We start from the raw sequence: 19,367 nt of genomic DNA on the forward strand, positions 1-19,367 counted from the left end.
TTCACCTTTGTCTACAATGCCCCTGGACAATAATGTTTGGAGAGGCTTAAATAGAAGTCTGTAGCCATCTGGTGTCTCTAGATACACACTAATGCAGCTTCAGAAAGAAGTGGCTTGGTTACCTATGTAGTAAATAACCTAATGTAATTAGCATATGACCCATAATTAGATCTTTCATGAGTTTGGACCAAAAGTCTATAGAAATCCCATATCTGATTCCCAACATGGTAATGCACACATGCTCACTGTACTAGGTGATATAACCAAGGTAAGCTTATACTGCACAATCCCAAATACCATTCGAAACGCCTCTGCTTTACATGCATCTGTAGCACGCTCAAGCCATCAGTGAGGATCCTGGCAGGATTCAAATGCATAAATAGCAGGATCCTGAGCAAGGTTGCTCAAGTAGAGCCAAAGCAGTCGGCCATACTTGAGCATCCACTCATTACTAACCACCTCCTCAAAACAATTCCCCTGTGTAGATGTAGCCAGCAGAGTGTGCTGTTTTCCCCGATATCTCCCTTAAAGAAGGCAATCAAAGGAGACGGAAGAAAAAACCCAGGGACCAGATTCCGACTCTGCAAAGAAGGATCACACCACTCGGGTTCTAAGAAATTGGTGACCCTGCATGTAGTGTCTATGGACAGAGTTAAACATTTTCCACTTAACACTCGTGTAGATCTTCAAAGTGGGATGTACACGTTTTTTTCTCGTCCATCTATGGAAGGTAACAGCGACCGGGCTTCATCGAAGACAAACAGCAGCTTCAACGGTTGGTCTGTCATCTCCATACCAACTCCCAAAGCCAGGGACCTCAAGAATATAACTCTGGAAGACTTCAGTGGCTTTAGTCTCCCATGTCGTCCATAGTTCAACTGAGTACTAGCCTGTATCTTCTTGAGAAACTTAAGTTTCCATTCAAGTTTTTTTATCCGATTCTCCACTCCCGGTCAAAATCCCTTTCCACCATCTACCGTCATCATGTTTGAAAACACTTGCAGCGTCCACGACTCCTCTTTCCCTAGTCCTCCACCCAGCTCCTCAATGCATGCAATTCAGTAAGCCAGACAGTAGGTCATGCATGCGAGATGGCCTGCGTAATCTCCATTTCCCAGTGCCTGCCTTGCACGGCCGAGGAAAGCATTTCTAAAATATGAGGGCTGAGGATAACAGGAGCCAGAACCCAGCGACAAGTAAATGACCCAAACCTGTTTCCGATGTAACTCTCGAACCACCCTCGACTTACCCCAGCTGCTGGACTGGAAGAGACCAACGATACGTGAAAAATCAGTCTCCTTCTTGATCTTGTTCAGGGCGTCGTAAAACGAGTCTACTCCACTGCCCTGATATTCCATGTCAAATGCTCGACCTGTAGCAGCAGCAAACATAAACATTCATGCAAACTGACGCACTTACTTGCCATCGTTAACTCTATGCCATGTTGTGGACTTGTCCTTGTACTGCTACTGCTCCTCCGGTGTCAGCTTGTACCAGCAAGCTCTATAGATTTCATCAAGCCATTCCTCGCCGTTCAGCTTCTTGTGGATACACTCCCAAGATTTGAAAAGAAGCGCTGGGTACTTCTCCAACACCATTCTCACTTTTGATTCCCGCGCCTCGTTGTCTGCTTGTTGCAGCGCCATTTCAAGTACATACTGTGGGCCGATGCCTTTGTGTTTCTCTTGCTGCTCTGGCGACAACTTGTCCCAACTCTCAAGCAGCAGAACCAAATACATCAGCTTCCTGTCAGAATTGAAACCTTCAAAAATATCGAACAGGTTCTCCGGGCTTTGAGGATATCTCATCTCCACCGATCGCATCCGCTCTTGTGCAGATAGCAGCAGCTCGTATGCCTCGTCGCTCTCTTCTCGAATCCTCTTTCGGGCTTCTTCCGAATGCTCCTGATCCTCCCGCTGCCTTTTGCCTCTGTCGGCCATAGTCAGGGCTAGGGCTTGTAATCGTGGGTCGACTCATGTATTCCAGGTGTGGAAGCTGAGAGAGTTCAGGAGCATCCCTTGCCGCAGCCTGGTGTCGTGGATAAGTCGCACAGGATTTGCAGCAGGAAAAGTTTTCAGGGAAGACATTTCATCGATGAGATGCTCGGCTTCTTGCAGTCTCCGACACCGTGCGAGGAGATCGATCGTACAGATATAGTGATCTGGAGAGGCTGAAATTATGCCCTGGAAATTCTGGTGGCCGTTCCTGCGTGGCTACATGTTGCCAGAAGGTTGAGAAAAGTGATTTGGTTTGGGAGAATTCCCTCGAGCTTCATCGCATGGAAGATCTCTAGCGCTGCTTCCTCCGATTCAACGTGGGCAGTGAGCATCGCAGTCCAGGAGATCACGTCGCGGTCGGGCATGGAATCAAGCACGGCTCTCGTGTCTAGGGAATTGCAATCTTCTTCGACGCCACAGCAACCAAGACTCGTCCGCGCTCCAGGCTGGGGATCGCCGCACAGGCATCGATTGCCAGAGTGAAGGAAACCTCCTCGACCAAGACTCCCTCCAGATCCATGCGCACAAAGATCACGAGGGATTCTGGCGCGAACCGACTGACCGGCCCCCCCAGGAGACGGCATCCTTGCGATCACGAGCAGCCTCTTCAGTCCCACTGCTCTCCACCTTTACAATTGAAATGCTAGCCCACACAGACTGGTCTATGTAAGAAAAATTGAAGAGCATAAGAAAAAGATAAAGAGTGTAACCAGCTTTTAGCTTTTTGTGGTATTTTTGTAAATTTTTGTAACTTCACTTGTAATGTATGCTAAAATACATCTGTATGTTAACCAACATCACTTGTAATGTATGAGGTATTCCATCAATTCCAGGATCATCCTTTAACAATGCCAAGCCAGGCAAGAGCATTGACAAGCTCATGAGGCAAATATTTTTTCCTGCGCTTCTTTCTTGTCAGCATCATTTTCCTCCTCATTATCTTTGTCAATTTAGTAGCATTTGTAAAAGTAGTTATAGTAAAATAACATAATTTTAGAAAAGATAATGAATTTTGTTTTTGGTTTACTTAAGCAAACCTGATATGCCTAGAATATATTTGGATATTCTAGAATATTATACCATTTAAGGGTTGTTATTTATTTTTTATAATTAAACATGTTTATAATTTATAAATTTTCCTAAACACTTTTTAATATATTCTTTTTTATTCTACCATCTAAGGTTGATATGCAATAAGATTAATCTTGTGTTTATAAATTATATACATGTTTATAATTATAAGTTTTCATTTGATCAATAAATAAGAATAACACTACTATTAAGAAAACCAAACATTACTCTTAATTACTTTTATATTTCAATATTTTAAATTTTGTCAATTTCTTTGATTAAAATTTCCTTTATAATACTTATAATTAAGTACACTAACTTGCATTAAGTTAACCTAAACTTGTAAACTTTAACTCAATTTTAGACCAGCCTTCGAGAGGTTTCTTTCTTCCTACGATCTGCTGGGCAATCCCACCGGGTGAAAGAAATTCACAAGATTATTAGCAGCCACAATAGGTCAATGTTTTCCTTGCGAATCTCATGTGGGGACATGGTCTAGATTGCCTTCAATCACATCTGCCGACCCAATGTCTTCTGCTCTTGGCGATTGCCCAGAACGAAGCAATGCCCAAGAGAGATGTTACGACACTACGCAGGTGATGGGAACTTGGATCAAGCCCAGGCACTGTTTGATCGAATGCCGAGAAGAATGTAGTGGCATGGACTGTGATGGTTACCGCATTTACCCATAAAGGGGATCTGGATAGTTCGAAAGAGTTGTTTGATAAGATGCATGAGAGAAATCCGGTTTCTTGAGGTGCTCTGATATCGGCTTATGCAGTGCACAACCGGCTTGAAGAAGTGAAGCGTTTTTTTTTATGCGATGGAGAAATCAAACATTCACGTCTACACTGTGATGATCACTGCGTATGCCAAAGCAGGGGAAATTGAAAATACGGAGAGGATGTTTGCTCTCATGCCTGAGAAGGACGTAATCGCTCAAACTACAATGCTGCAAGCGTTTTCTCACAATGGTCTTGTTGAGAAGGCAAGCAAGATCTTTGATGTAATCCTTGACAAGTATGAAATGGCTTGGAACGATATGATCAATTGCATATGCTCAAAAAGGGCAAGCATTTTGTGCAAAGCAAGTGTTTGATTCCACGCCCGCAAAGAAACAAAACATCGTGACTTAGAACTCAATGCTCTCGCTGTTTAATCTCCGAGCTCTAGAGCTGCTGAAAACCATGCAGCTCGAAAGGATCAAACCAAACGAGATAACTTTCATCACAGCACTGGGTGCTGACGCCGGCAAGCTTGAAACTGGACAAGCGTTCCACGCCAAGATCATCGATCAAGGACCAATGCATCCAGGTCTTGCTGGTGAATATGTATGGGAAATACCGTAGACTGTCACAGTCTTCAACCAAACCCAAGCGAGCCTCCGCAACACTATTTGCTGGATTGTGATGATCATGGCTTTTGAAGACAACCACCAGTTTCTGGTCGTGCGCTTCATAGGCTGATATCAGAGCACCCCAAAAAACCAGATTTCTCTCCTGTCAAGCAACTCTATTTCGCAATCAAAGTCCCCTTTCTGGGTACCATCACAGTCCATGCCACTACATTCTTCTCGGGCATTTGATCAAACAGTTCCTGGGTTTGATCCAAGTTCCCATCAGCTGCATAGTGTCGCATCATCACGACCCCGGAGCAGCCCAGTGAAGAAAGAAACCTCTCGAAAGGAAGCTACCTTTTGTGAAACTTCTATATAAGAGTTCCAAGAATTAGGGTTTGATAGGATTCTTATGGGTCATACCAAAGAATTAGTTGTAGAACTCCCAAGGGTAATGAACGTGGAGAAGATTTTATTCTCTTCCAACACCAACAATCTAGAGTGTGAAGTATTTGGGAAAGAGGATCAAGGCAGAGAGTGGAAGTTTTTGGGTAAAACAGGTCGAGAAGCAAGATTCAAGCTCACCAAGCTGAGATTCATCCTTGTCAAGCCTCTCTCTGGATTTGAGGTATCTACGATTGTGAGTTTTTATAGCAAGGACAATGCCCAGAAGCCTGTGGAGGAGTTGGAGTTGAAATACATTAACCCTCAAAAGGTGGACTATCAAAATCCTTTTGAAGTTGGCCAGCTTTCCAAGGACACTCTTGTCACGAAAGCAATTGTTCAATCCAATCTCCGGTATTACAAATTCCGGTTGTGGGGCAACATAGAGTATCCCTGCCAATGGTGGTTTCCAATGGGAGACTACAACCAGGACGATCCCAACCCTAAAACGCGAGAGTTGACCATCAGATACTTTGATGTGAAGAACGAGGGGACGTTAACGCTGGCACCTCAATGCAAGTTGATTGTTTTTGAGAGGACTTCCACTCGTCACTCAGAGCGTGAGGAATTTGATCTACATAATCTTCCACAAAAGAAGCAGTCAAATAGAAGGGGTTCTGCTAAACTCTCTAATCTGAGCTTAAAAGTTTTAAAGGCATTAAAGGTTGTTAAAAGGAATTAGAATAATCTTAGTAATAAATTCAACTTTAACTTGTTTGTCTAATTCAGAGTAGGAAGTTTTCATGCGACAAATAACACAAGGAAAAAACAAATATGTGTCTGCTAGGCTTCAAGCCAGAATGTAGAATTCTCACCACTAAATATTACCCTAATGCTGGACTGTATGGTTCCCTATTGCCTACAAATAATGAAAGACAAGACATAGAGGAAACAACAATGTCCAATTCAGCCCATAAATGCTAGTAGCCCAAAACTCCCTCTTTCTAAACCGGTCTAATCATCATCCATGGGCTCTCTCTCGAAACTTCACGTTGTTCTTATCCCACTTCCAGCACAGGGACATGTCGTTCCACTCGTCTATCTTGCCTGCAAGCTCGCGCTCCTTGGAGTCACTATGACCATCATCAACGTTGATAGCATCCACGAAAGCTTGCAGCAATCCTGGACGAGCGAGGCCAATCCTGTGAATAATGGCCAGGACATTCGCCTCGAGTCCATCGAGGATCCACTCGCGGAGCTCTTGTCCCGGATCGATCGAGAAGCAGAGTCGTCTCGGAATTTTACCATCTCAGTGCTCCACATGCTGCAAAAAAAAGGCTGGATTGGCTGGAGCGAGCTTTTGGCCGGGAAGTGCTGCTTGGGCTGCCTTCGAATTCCACGTTCCAAAGCTCCTGGAGATGGGAGACGTTCCTGTCAAAGGTAAAGCTTCGATGAATCTAGAAGTTTGTTCTAAGAAAACATGGAAGTTTTCAAGAATGTGATAGAGGGAGATGACAAGCTGATCTCTTACATCCCTGGAATGGAGCTAAGATCACAAGACATTCCACTCTTCATGCACGACGGAGAATTCCAGAAAGTCAGGGAAGAGCAGTCATTGCATCTCTCCAAGAGGATCACACGGGATTCTTGGTTTCTGATAAACTCTGTCCATGACATGGAGCTGCGAGTTTTTGAAGCGATGAGGGAAGGATTCGGGGCGAAGTTTGTGCCTGTTGGACCATTGTTTCCTCTCAAGGGAGAAGCAATCAATTCAACTGGATTGAAAGAGGTTAGCCTGAGAACTCCAGATGAATCTTGTCTTCCATGGCTAGAGCTCGGTTCTCTATGTTTTGTTTGGAAGCATCTCCTTCATGACTGTCAAGCAATTTGAGGAGATCACATTGGGATTGGAGGCAAGCAAGGTTCCTTTCCTCTGGGTGATATGATCTTTGGTAATACTTTAATTATAATAGTATAGTATATGGACTATCCATTTAAGATTGAATTTATTATTGTATATAAATATTAGTTATTAAGTGAAAATTTATCTGCACGTCCTTCCGCTCCACTTCGCTGCACGTCCTTCCGCTCCACTTCTTATGGGTGATGGTCCTGTTCCAATGGAGGTTGATGCTGCTGCTGCTCGAGTCCAAGGACAAGCGCGAGGACGTGGTCATGGCCGTGATGTTCACTGCTGGGCGTGTGATGAAGTTGGTCATACTTATCGGCGTTGCCGTTGTTTTCCGGATTGGCGACCTCCATTTCCTGGGTGGAGACGTTGGCGTTAGCAACGTCCCCTGGGTGCTGCTGCAGTGGAAGATCTGGACACCGAGATGCATCCGGGAAACGAGGAGTCGCACGAGTAACGGAGGGACCTTGCGCGAATAAATCAGTGACCCCTCCATCTTTCTTTCGGGAGTATCATCAAGGGGTTCACTTGGCACCAGTTCATCTAGTGTTTACTTTCCAAACTCGTTTTTATAACAAGAGGTCTCCTATTCTTCTCTCCGTGTTGGTTGATACAGGTTCGAGTTTATCTTCTATTGCTCGACCTGTTGCCACACGTTGTCGTCTACACTTGCGTCGTGCAGCAGAACTAGTTTTCATTCTTTATGGCAACGGCCGTACACATGCATGTGCACGGGATGAGGTGGACCTGGTTGTGCGTGTGGGCGATCTCGAGCTTGAGTTGCAGTCGTTGCGGGTGGTGCCGAGTCAAGCTTTTGACCTCATTCTTGGTATGGATTGGTTGCAGCGCAATCATGCCAAGTGTGACTTTGAGGCTTCTCCCCCTTATCTCATACTTCCTTATGTTTCATCCATTCCTCTCACTTCTATACCCCTTCGTCCCTCTACTTCTACCTCTGCTTCCATTACTTTTGTTCCCCCACTCTTTCCTTCTGTGTTTCCATTTTGTTCTGCTTTTTCCTTTTCCGATCCCTCCGACGATCTTTGTGTTGCAGCAGTTGATCGGCTCATGAAGGAGTATTCTGATCTCTTTGAATTTGACCTATCGTCTGGGGCCAAGATTGCCACACGACATCCGATTCCAACTAGGGATGCTCGTCCAATCAAGGTTCCTGTTCGTCGTCAGTCACCTAAGGAGATCAAGATTTTACGAGCAAACGTCAAGGAAATGCTGGAGAAGGGTGTTATTCGGAAGTTGCGGAGTCCTTGGGCATGTGAACCTCATCTTGTGACGAAGCCTGATGGGAGTATTTGTTTCTGCATCGACTATCGTCCGTTAAACGAAGTGACGATCCCAAATGTGTATCCTCTTCCTCACACTGCTAATCTCTTGGATCGTCTGGGGTGAAGTCGTTGGTTCACCAAGCTAGATCTTGCTTCTGGGTATTGGCAAGTACCGATGGCCGAAGAAGATATTCCTAAGATTTCTTTTCGTACACCATTTGGTTTGTACGAGTTCTTGGTGATGCCGTTTGGTTTGAACAATGCTCCAGCAACTTTCCAGCGGATGATGGACGAGGTTCTTTGCGATATGCCGGAGGTGACTACTGACTTCATTGATGATGTCTTGATCCACTCGGAGGGGACGTGGGAGGAGCACGTTCGTGATGTTTGTAAAGTGTTGGATTGGCTACGCAATGTTGGTTTAAAGCTGAAGCGGTCAAAGTGCGTGTTTGGGTCCAAGGACACAACTTATCTCCGTATTTCTCGTGAGGGTTTGTAAGTTGATCTTGACAAACTTGTGGCTATTCTAAAGTTCCTTACTCCAAAGTGTGTGAATGATGTGCAGCACTTTTTGGGTAAGGTGCAGTATCTCAGTCGTTTTGTGGATCATCTTTCCGATCGCACTACACCATTGCGAGCGTTGCTGAAGTCATCAACGTCATCTTTCATCTGGTCTCCGGATTGTGAGCGGGCGTTCGTGGATCTCAAAGAGCTATTGACAACTCCGGTTTTGGCATATCCTAACTACACTCGACCTTTTATTTTGCGCGTGAATGCTTCTGACATTGGTTTTGGAGGTGTGTTGATGCAAGAGAGCTCGAGTGTGCCTGGTCAGCGCCATCCCATTGCATACATAAGCCGTACATTACAACCAGCAGAGATGAACTACTCCACGATGGAGAAGGAGTTTTTAGCAGCAGTCTGGGGTTTCGAGAAACTTCATGCATATCTACATGGTTCTCGGACGTTACTTGAAGGTGATCATGCTGCTGTTACTTCATTATTGAAGCGGAAGAACCTGGTTGGTCGTACGGCTCGATAGGCTTTGAAGCTTCAGATATATGATTTCGATGTTGTTCATCGCCCAAGGAGTTCTATAGCTGATGCTGATGCCCTTTCTCGAGCTCCTCTTCCTTCTCTACTCACTTCTCATGTTTTTGACGAATCTGTTGTTCCAACATCTGTGGATTTTCTAGATGAGGATTCTGTGCCATCGGCGGTTGCTGTCCTTGACGTTCAGTGTCCACAGGGCGCAGAGCAAGATCTACCTTCTCTTGATGAGGTTCGTAAGGCTTAAAAAATTGAGCCGTGGATTTGAAGGCTTCGAGATGGGTTTGAGAATCCTGCATCACTTGCTGATGACTTGCCTTTCCAGCATTTACATTCTCAATATCGCCTTGAAGATGGCCTTCTTTATTTTGTGGGGACGGATCCTGATGATCATTTACGGTTGGTGGTGCCTTCGGTGTTTATTCCGCGGTTTCTCCATGCCTACCATGATTCTCCTGTTCTAGGTGGGCATATGGGACACCGTCATGTCACCGAGAAGCTGCGCAGGTCTTTCTATTGGCCGGAGATGCGACGTGATATTATCCGGTATGTGCGTAGCTGCGTTTGGTGCCAAGCTCGTAATACTCCCCCTTGTGCTGCAGAAGGACGGTTGGAGTCAATTGCAGTTTCCCGTCCGTTTGAGTTGGTGGTGTTTGATCTTATGGGACCTTTTCCACGATCGACTGCTGGCAATGAGTATGTTATTATTGCTTCTGACTACTTGACTCGTTGGGTGGAAGTTGGTGCTCTTGCTAGCGCCTCTGCAATTGCTGTTGGATACTTCCTCCTCAATCGAGTGGTGTTCCAGCATTCTTGTCCAGAGCGGATTCTTTCGGATAATGGTCCTGCATTTATGGCTGAGGTATTTCATGTTTTGACATCTCGGTTGGGGATACGCCACACTTTTACGAGTGCTTATCATCCACAATCAGACGGTCTAGTGGAACGGCTCGTTCGAACATTCAAAGGGATGATTGCGAAGTATGTGAACTTTCAGCATTCAGATTGGGATGGTTATTTGCCGTCTCTTCGGTATGCCTATGTCACAGGGGTGCAGAGTTCTGTTGGTGCTTCACCATATAAACTTCTATATGGTCATGATCCAATATTACGAATAGAGCTGGGTTTACCTTCGCGATTGCCACGAGCTCCTGATGCTAGGTCATGGGATTAATATTTGACAAGCATTCTTCCACTTGTCCGAGCAGAGTCTGCCGAACACTTAGGCCGCGTACAAGTGGGACAACAACAGTGCTACAACTCCCATCATCGTCCACTTGTGGAGTACAAAGTGGATGATTTGGTGTTAGTCCGTTTTCCCCATCTTATGGTACGTGGTTTATATAAGGGGCTCCTTGCACAGTGGAAAGGACCGTATCAGGTGTTGCGGCAAGTTGGACTGCAAGTTTATGAGGTTCGGCATGACATTCAGCAGGCCGATCCTCCGGAGATTGTGCATATGCAACGGTTAAAACGCTTCATACAAAGGGATCAGGAGCAGTTAATACCGTCTACAGATCTGCCTATGCCTCCTCTTGACGTTCCTCCAGATCCCAGCCCATCTACAAGAGAACCCTGACAGCCTTCCATTATTCCGAGAGGAGGGGATGATGTGAGGGCCAAGTGTACGGCTACAATGCCGTATACTAATATTAGCGTAGTGGATTTTGGTAGCCATCGGATTGGTTTCAATCCGGACCACTCACTCCTGTATATAAGCTAGGGTTTTTTGGGCTAATTGATATGCACATTTCTGTATTCCCTTTCCATATTCCATGCACTCACACTTTTATATTTCAATATTTTAAAGTTTGTCAAAACCTTAATTAAAATTTCCTTTATAAAACTTATAATTAAGTACACTAACTTGCATTAAGTTAACCTAAACTTGTAAACTTTAACTCAATTTTAGACCAGCTTTAGCTCCTTTCGAGAGGTTTCTTTCTTCCTACGATCTGCTGGGCAATCCCATCGGGTGAAAGAAATTCACAAGATTATTAGCAGCCACAATAGGTCAATGTTTTCCTTGCGAATCTCATGTGGGGACATGGTCTAGATTGCCTTCAATCACATCTGCCGACCCAATGTCTTCTGCTCTTGGCGATTGCCCAGAACGAAGCAATGCCCAAGAGAGATGTTACGACACTACGCAGGTGATGGGAACTTGGATCAAGCCCAGGAACTGTTTGATCGAATGCCGAGAAGAATGTAGTGGCATGGACTGTGATGGTTACCGCATTTACCCATAAAGGGGATCTGGATAGTTCGAAAGAGTTGTTTGATAAGATGCCTGAGAGAAATCCGGTTTCTTGAGGTGCTCTGATATCGGCTTACGCAGTGCACAACCAGCTTGAAGAAGTGAAGCATTTTTTTTTATGCGATGGAGAAATCAAACATTCACGTCTACACTGTGATGATCACTGCGTATGCCAAAGCAGGGGAAATTGAAAATACGGAGAGGATGTTTGCTCTCATGCCTGAGAAGGACGTAATCGCTCAAACTACAATGCTGCAAGCGTTTTCTCACAATGGTCTTGTTGAGAAGGCAAGCAAGATCTTTGATGTAATCCTTGACAAGTATGAAATGGCTTGGAACGATATGATCAATTGCATATGCTCAAAAAGGGCAAGCATTTTGTGCAAAGCAAGTGTTTGATTCCACGCCCGCAAAGAAACAAAACATCGTGACTTAGAACTCAATGCTCTCGCTGTTTAATCTCTGAGCTCTAGAGCTGCTGAAAACCATGCAGCTCGAAAGGATCAAACCAAACGAGATAACTTTCATCACAGCACTGGGTGCCTGTGCTGACGCCGGCAAGCTTGAAACTGGACAAGCGTTCCACGCCAAGATCATCGATCAAGGACCAATGCATCCAGGTCTTGCTGGTGAATATGTATGGGAAATGCCGTAGACTGTCACAGTCTTCAACCAAACCCAAGCGAGCCTCCGCAACACTATTTTCTGGATTGTGATGATCATGGCTTTTGAAGACAACCACCAGTTTCTGGTCGTGCGCTTCATAGGCTGATATCAGAGCACCCCAAAAAATTTCTCTCCTGTCAAGCAACTCTATTTCGCAATCAAAGTCCCCTTTCTGGGTACCATCACAGTCCATGCCACTACATTCTTCTCGGGCATTTGATCAAACAGTTCCTGGGTTTGATCCAAGTTCCCATCAGCTGCATAGTGTCGCATCATCACGACCCCGGAGCAGCCCAGTGAAGAAAGAAACCTCTCGAAAGGACCTTTTGTGAAACTTCTATATAAGAGTTCCAAGAATTAGGGTTTGATAGGATTCTTATGGGTCATACCAAAGAATTAGTTGTAGAACTCCCAAGGGTAATGAACGTGGAGAAGATTTTATTCTCTTCCAACACCAACAATCTAGAGTGTGAAGTATTTGGGAAAGAGGATCAAGGCAGAGAGTGGAAGTTTTTGGGTAAAACAGGTCGAGAAGCAAGATTCAAGCTCACCAAGCTGAGATTCATCCTTGTCAAGCCTCTCTCTGGATTTGAGGTATCTACGATTGTGAGTTTTTATAGCAAGGACAATGCCCAGAAGCCTGTGGAGGAGTTGGAGTTGAAATACATTAACCCTCAAAAGGTGGACTATCAAAATCCTTTTGAAGTTGGCCAGCTTTCTGAAGCTCGAAAGGAAAACCCCAAGCCCCAACACTACTAGTCTAGAACCCAAGGATCTTTCCACTTGGAAAGTAGCACACACTGCTTTGCCAAAAGGTAGGATGGTTTGCATTGAATGGATGTGAGTATATAAACACAAGGAAGGGTTGCGACCCTTGAGTCGAGGATCAGTGATGTGTCCAAAGGAGGCATCCCTTGGAACCTTGTGTCAACAAAGTAAGGGATGTGACTTATGGATCACTGAGGTGGCGGAGACTCAGTGACCCTTGGTGGAGATTGATGAAGTGTCGAAGGGGTGCCACCTAAGGATGGTCTAAACCCAAGGTTTAGCCCTAACCCAAGGATTAGTACTAACCTTAAGCCCAAACTCACCACTTAGGCTCAACCTTAGCCCAAGCTAAGTATTTAGGCCATTTTTGGGGTGCGACATCACCCCCCCTCCAATAGTGCTACGTCCCGGAGCACTCTCCTCCTCACTCCCTTGAGATGGATAAAATGTCTCCGGCGGGTAGTACTTCCGTAGGCGAGACCCGTTCACGCGAGTAGAAAGAGAAGTTCCTTCCATATCCTTGAGTTGCACAGAGCCGTTTGGAAACACAGCTTCCACTCGATATGGTCCAATCCAGCGAACTCGAAGTTTGCCAGGTCGCTTCCAATACTTACTCTCGTAGAGAAGTACTAGGTCACCCTCGTTGAAGAGCTTGAGACGAAGGAATCGGTCATACCATGCCTTCCTTCTTTTCTGGATAGCTTCCCGAGTTTGGAAAGCAAGTTGACGTCGCTCGTCCAACTTATCAAGCTGCTCCAACCTAGCTTGAAGAGCTCCATCCCAATCCATTGCGTGTTCCACCGCCATCCGCATGGAAGGAATCTCAAGCTCCAATGGCAACACCGCTTCTTGTCCGTAGACCAATTGAAAAGGTGAAGCATGAGTAGTTACCTTATAGGCAACACGATAAGCCCAAAGAGTGTCGAGCAACCGCTTATCCCAATCGCTTATCCGTTGTTGCTGCTGAGGCATTCCTCCTGGTGTAGCATGGATGTAAGCTGCTTGAACCTGATTCCCCGGCTTATAGTGGCAATCTTCTGATCTATGATTCGCTCGCTTGCAATGCTTGCAACGAGGTATAGCATCTTGCGGGCATTCGTTGGGATAATGCCCGTAACTTCGGCAACGAACACACCAAATGTTGTCCCTGGTCTTCTGCTGTCGTCCGGGGCTTTGGACTCCCTTAATCCAATTGAGCTGGAGGTCCGACATCTTCTGAGTAAGGGTTTCCACCAAACTTTCTTGTGCTTTCTTCACTTCGGCTTGTACTTTAGCTTTCACATCCGGAACCGGTGATTGTTGATAAATGCCATAAGGCATTTGCTGCTGCATCATGGGAGAAGGAACTTGACCAGGTACCGTTGAGTATGCCATCTTTGTATAGTCCATAGTTCCCATTCCCGCAGGTGCAACTCCTCCGTGGAGTCCACTTGTTGAATACATGGCTGGATTCGTCGTAGCCATGTTGGCCATAGGATTGGCCGATGAACTCCCCGAGCTCATCATTTGACGATTCACTCCAAGATGGGCTTGTTCCCAATTCCCAGCAAAAGCTATTGCGGTATTCAAGTCCGCTGGGCTTTGGCACTTCACGTGAATCTTCAAAGGGAGGGGAAGACCTCCCACAAAGTATCTCACTTGCTCTTCTGCCGTAGGTTGTGGAGTTCTCTTGAGCAAGAGACCTTTGAATCGCAAGGTATAACTTTGTAAGCTCTCTCCGGGCAACATTTGGAAATCATAGAGGCTATCCATGATCCATTGATTGAATCCAACAGGTCGAAACGCTGTTAGGAACGCTGCTCGCAACGCTACCCAATCAGCTCCTGCCGGAATAGTGGTCATCCACTCCGCCGCCACTCCAAGAAGGGTAGCAGGAAATAGCTTCCTCCTTTCCACGGCTCCAGCTTCATCATTTGCTGTAGTGGTGTTCTCAAATGCCATCACGTGAGCGTCTGGATCTCCAACTCCCGTGAAGGTAGAGTATTTCATCTTTGTTGTCGCGGTTGCCATTGCTTGTGGTGGTTGTTGTTGTTGTTGCTGACCTTGTCCTTGTGCTTGTGGTGGTGATGGTGGTGGTGTAGGAGGTGATATCACAACCTCCTCTTGCTCTTCTTCTTCTTCTTCTTGTTCTTCTCTAGATGATCCAACCGGAGATGTCTCTCGGCTTGGTCTTGGGCTTGTCTCCGGAGTGGGTGTAGGGCCTTGTCTCCTACGATACCTCTCCTCCCGGAATAACCTTTGTGCTTCTCTTCTCTCGGCTTCTTGTTGTCTCTCCTCAAGCAATTTCTGGTACTCGTACTGCGAACGGCGCATACACACCCCTCCTTTAGTGAAGTCGCCGAGCTGTCTTCGGCTACCGAGCTGTCTTCGGATTCTTCACTCCATCGGCAGAGCAGCAATGTGCATACTTTCCCGGGCAGTGCACCAGAAATGAAGCTCGAAAGGAAAACCCCAAGCCCCAACACTACTAGTCTAGAACCCAAGGATCTTTCCACTTGGAAAGTAGCACACACTGCTTTGCCAAAAGGTAGGATGGTTTGCATTGAATGGATGTGAGTATATAAACACAAGGAAGGGTTGCGACCCTTGAGTCGAGGATCAGTGATGTGTCCAAAGGAGGCATCCCTTGGAACCTTGTGTCAACAAAGTAAGGGATGTGACTTATGGATCACTGAGGTGGCGGAGACTCAGTGACCCTTGGTGGAGATTGATGAAGTGTCGAAGGGGTGCCACCTAAGGATGGTCTAAACCCAAGGTTTAGCCCTAACCCAAGGATTAGTACTAACCTTAAGCCCAAACTCACCACTTAGGCTCAACCTTAGCCCAAGCTAAGTATTTAGGCCATTTTTGGGGTGCGACACTTTCCAAGGACACTCTTGTCACAAAAGCAATTGTTCAATCCAATCTCCGGTATTACAAATTCCGGTTGTGGGGCAACATAGAGTATCCCTGCCAATGGTGGTTTCCAATGGGAGACTACAACCAGGACGATCCCAACCCTAAAACGCGAGAGTTGACCATCAGATACTTTGATGTGAAGAACGAGGGGACGTTAACGCTGGCACCTCAATGCAAGTTGATTGTTTTTGAGAGGACTTCCACTCGTCACTCAGAGCGTGAGGAATTTGATCTACATAATCTTCCACAAAAGAAGCAGTCAAATAGAAGGGGTTCTGATAAAAAAACTATCTAAACTCTCTAATCTGAGCTTAAAAGTTTTAAAGGCATTAAAGGTTGTTAAAAGGAATTAGAATAATCTTAGTAATAAATTCAACTTTAACTTGTTTGTCTGATTCAGAGTACGAAGTTTTCATGCGACAAATAACACAAGGACAAAACAAATATGTGTCTGCTAGGCTTCAAGCCAGAATGTAGAATTCTCACCACTTAATATCTGGACTGTATGGTTCCCTATTGCCAATCATACAAATAATGAAAGACAAGACATAGAAGAAACAACAATGTCCAATTCAGCCCATAAATGCTAGTAGCTCAAAACTCCCTCTTTCTAAACTGGTCTAATCATCATCCATGGGCTCTCTCTCGAAACTTCACGTTGTTCTTATCCCACTTCCAGCACAGGGACATGTCATTCCACTCGTCTATCTTGCCCGCAAGCTCGCGCTCCTTGGAGTCACTGTGACCATCATCAACGTTGATAGCATCCACGAAACCTTGCAGCAATCCTGGAAGAGCGAGGCCAATCCTGTGAATAATGGCCAGGACATTCGCCTCGAGTCCATCGAGGATCCACTTGCGGAGCTCTTGTCCCGGATCGATCGAGAAGCAGAGTCGTCTCGGAATTTTACCATCTCAGTGCTCCACATGATGCAAAAAAAAGGCTGGATTAGCTGGAGCGAGCTTTTGGCCGGGAAATGCTGCTTGGGCTGCCATCGAATTCCACGTTCCAAAGCTCCTGGAGATGGGAGACGTTCCTGTCAAAGGTAAAGCTTCGATGAATCTAGAAGTTTGTTCTAAGAAAACATGGAAGTTTTCAAGAATGTGATAGAGGGAGATGACAAGCTGATCTCTTACATCCCTGGAATGGAGCTAAGATCACAAGATATTCCACTCTTCATGCACGACGGAGAATTCCAGAAAGTCAGGGAAGAGCAGTCATTGCATCTCTCCAAGAGGATCACACGGGATTCTTGGTTTCTGATAAACTCTGTCCATGACATCGAGCTGCGAGTTTTTGAAGCGATGAGGGAAGGATTCGGGGCGAAGTTTGTGCCTGTTGGACCATTGTTTCCTCTCAAGGGAGAAGCGATCAATTCAACTGGATTGAAAGAGGTTAGCTTGAGAACTCCAGATGAATCTTGTCTTCCATGGCTAGAGCTCGGTTCTCTATGTTTTGTTTGGAAGCGTCTCCTTCATGACTGCCAAGCAATTCGAGGAGATCACACTGGGATTGGAGGCAAGCAAGGTTCCTTTCCTGATATGATTAAACTTTGTTTTTGGTAATACTTTAATTATAATATTATAGTATATGGACTATCCATTTAAGATTGAATTTGATCCATCCATTATTGTATATAAGTATTGGTTATAAAGTGATAATTTGTCTTGAAAAAGAAGGTTTTTTAGCAATGTTTTATTTAGTGTTTAGAATTGTCTTTTTGTTTTTATTCCTTCATTCTCTTTTAAATTTAGATTTGTGTTTGTACTGTTCTTCCTTTTCAACTTTTATTACATACTATACCATACTATTGTTGATTAAGAAGTGTGTTATTCAAAGCTATAAATGATATATCATTATTGTCACCTAACAACATTGTTTATGTGATTGTGTCCTCTTTATATCAAATTTTTTATGCTTATCACATACCAATTATATATAGCAATTTTTAATATGATTTTTATATAAGAGACTTTATCATTGTTTAACTATACTATATATGGTTTTCACCTTATACTCTATGATGGTTTACCATAGAATAACTATAGAGCAGAACTTTAACCCTCCACATGCCATGTACCACTTGCTATATGCTACATGCCACGTGCTTAAAGATAATGTAGCAGAACCCAAGTTTCAAGGCCTTAGGTCACTGAATGAAGGGCTGAAGCCAAACTATTAAACATGGAACCAAGGAGTGAAAGAAGTAAAGCATGGAACTACTCTTGAATATACAACCTAGTGAATGAAAGGGTAGGAGCATGGTGCGACTTAGAATAGTCTTAAAACTTTTAACATCTCTATAGCATACCTAAATTTGGGGTTAAATTCTAAGCTTGTTGTGCTATGAATCAAAGGTCCAGTATATTCTCAATCCTACAAATACGAGCTTCCCATATCCAGCATCTATATGCTAAATGGTGTCAAAAAATGTTTAGCATAATTTTGGCATACTAGTGGCTTAACATGAAGAGGAGAATATGCCAATAACTAGAGAAACATGGAGCTTGGGCTTTGTTATAAATATGATTTCTGGTATTGAAAGATATTTGTCAACTAGTCCTTACAGTTTACTGCCATGATGGCAAGAGGTCGATATTGTTAATTCCCTTTATTATCCCCTTTTATCCAAGTGTTAGTAAATTGGACTTAGCATTTGTATTTTGCCAGATGAGCATAAAGAATAAATTCTTAAGTGTTTATTTAGCCAAATATACTTGGCTCGGCTTGTTAGTTTTCTTTTTCTATGTCTTCCACTGGTTTGGCAAAAACCCTCATGTATTAAGTATAGTCCTTCAATATCGCTATATGATAGCTTATTGTGTTTACCAAACACTCTCGCTATCATGCCCTTTGTGTTAATCTCATTCTGGTCCCAAATGTTATTATATGAAGTATCTAGATTTACTCATTTGGCATATCTACAGAATATAGAGATTGTCTTGAACACAATGGTGTTCATCTTGTATCCAGATTTGCAATTTAAGGATATTTCATATTTAGAAAGTTTTGAACTTTTCAACTCCTGGCACTAAGGGAGGCTTGGGGTGAAAGTCCAAAACATGTGTTCCTCAAGGTGGGGGGGGGGGGGGGGGGGGTTATGGGGGTTCCAAATGTATAGTAGGGATAGTGATTTAAATGTATATCCGACCATCTGAGATATTAGTTTAGCTTCTGTTGGGTTGTCACTCCTTGTTCTGCATTTAATTTGAGTTTAAATCTAAACTCCATACTGCTCTAGTGGGTAGGGTACCACTAGTATACCAAAATTGTATCAGACACCTTTTAACACCATTTTGCATGTAAGTGCTAGATATGGGGTATTGGTGCTCGTGGGATTGTATTAGACCCTCGTTTTGTAGTGCAATAGGCTTGGAGTTCAACTCCAAATTCATGTATGCTACAGGCTTAAATCTAAGTTGGACATAGAACAAGAAGTAACACAGTCTAATAGAAACCAAACTAATGCCTCAGGTGGTTAACCATGCATTTCAACCATTATCTCTACTATACAGTTGGAACCCCCATCCCCCCCGCCCCCCCCTACTTGAGGAACACACACTTTATGCTTTCACCCTTAGTACTAAGAGTTGTGTGTGAAACTTACTAAATATGAATTGGCACTAGATCATGCATCAACATGCATGAACAATACTATAGTACTTTTTATATTCCATAGATATACTTCTTGAGTGGATTTAGATACTTACTATGAATAGCATATAGTACTAAAATGGAACTAACACA

General features: G+C 44.3%; 1 protein-coding gene across 1 annotated transcript in view; it reads left to right on the plus strand.

Annotated features, from left to right (window-relative positions):
* The first annotated feature begins 16,588 nt into the window (after window positions 1–16,588).
* Window positions 16,589–19,367, plus strand: part of LOC9630193 (UDP-glycosyltransferase 85A3) — a 19,800-nt gene continuing 17,021 nt past the window's right edge. The window contains exon 1 of the mRNA XM_024666347.1: window positions 16,589–16,665. Within this exon, the coding sequence (XP_024522115.1) occupies window positions 16,644–16,665 (22 nt within the window). The 5' untranslated portion in view covers window positions 16,589–16,643. The remainder of the gene's footprint in view (window positions 16,666–19,367) is intronic.

Source organism: Selaginella moellendorffii, unplaced genomic scaffold, assembly GCF_000143415.4.
Source record: "Selaginella moellendorffii unplaced genomic scaffold, v1.0 SELMOscaffold_139, whole genome shotgun sequence".
Lineage (NCBI taxonomy): Eukaryota > Viridiplantae > Streptophyta > Lycopodiopsida > Selaginellales > Selaginellaceae > Selaginella > Selaginella moellendorffii.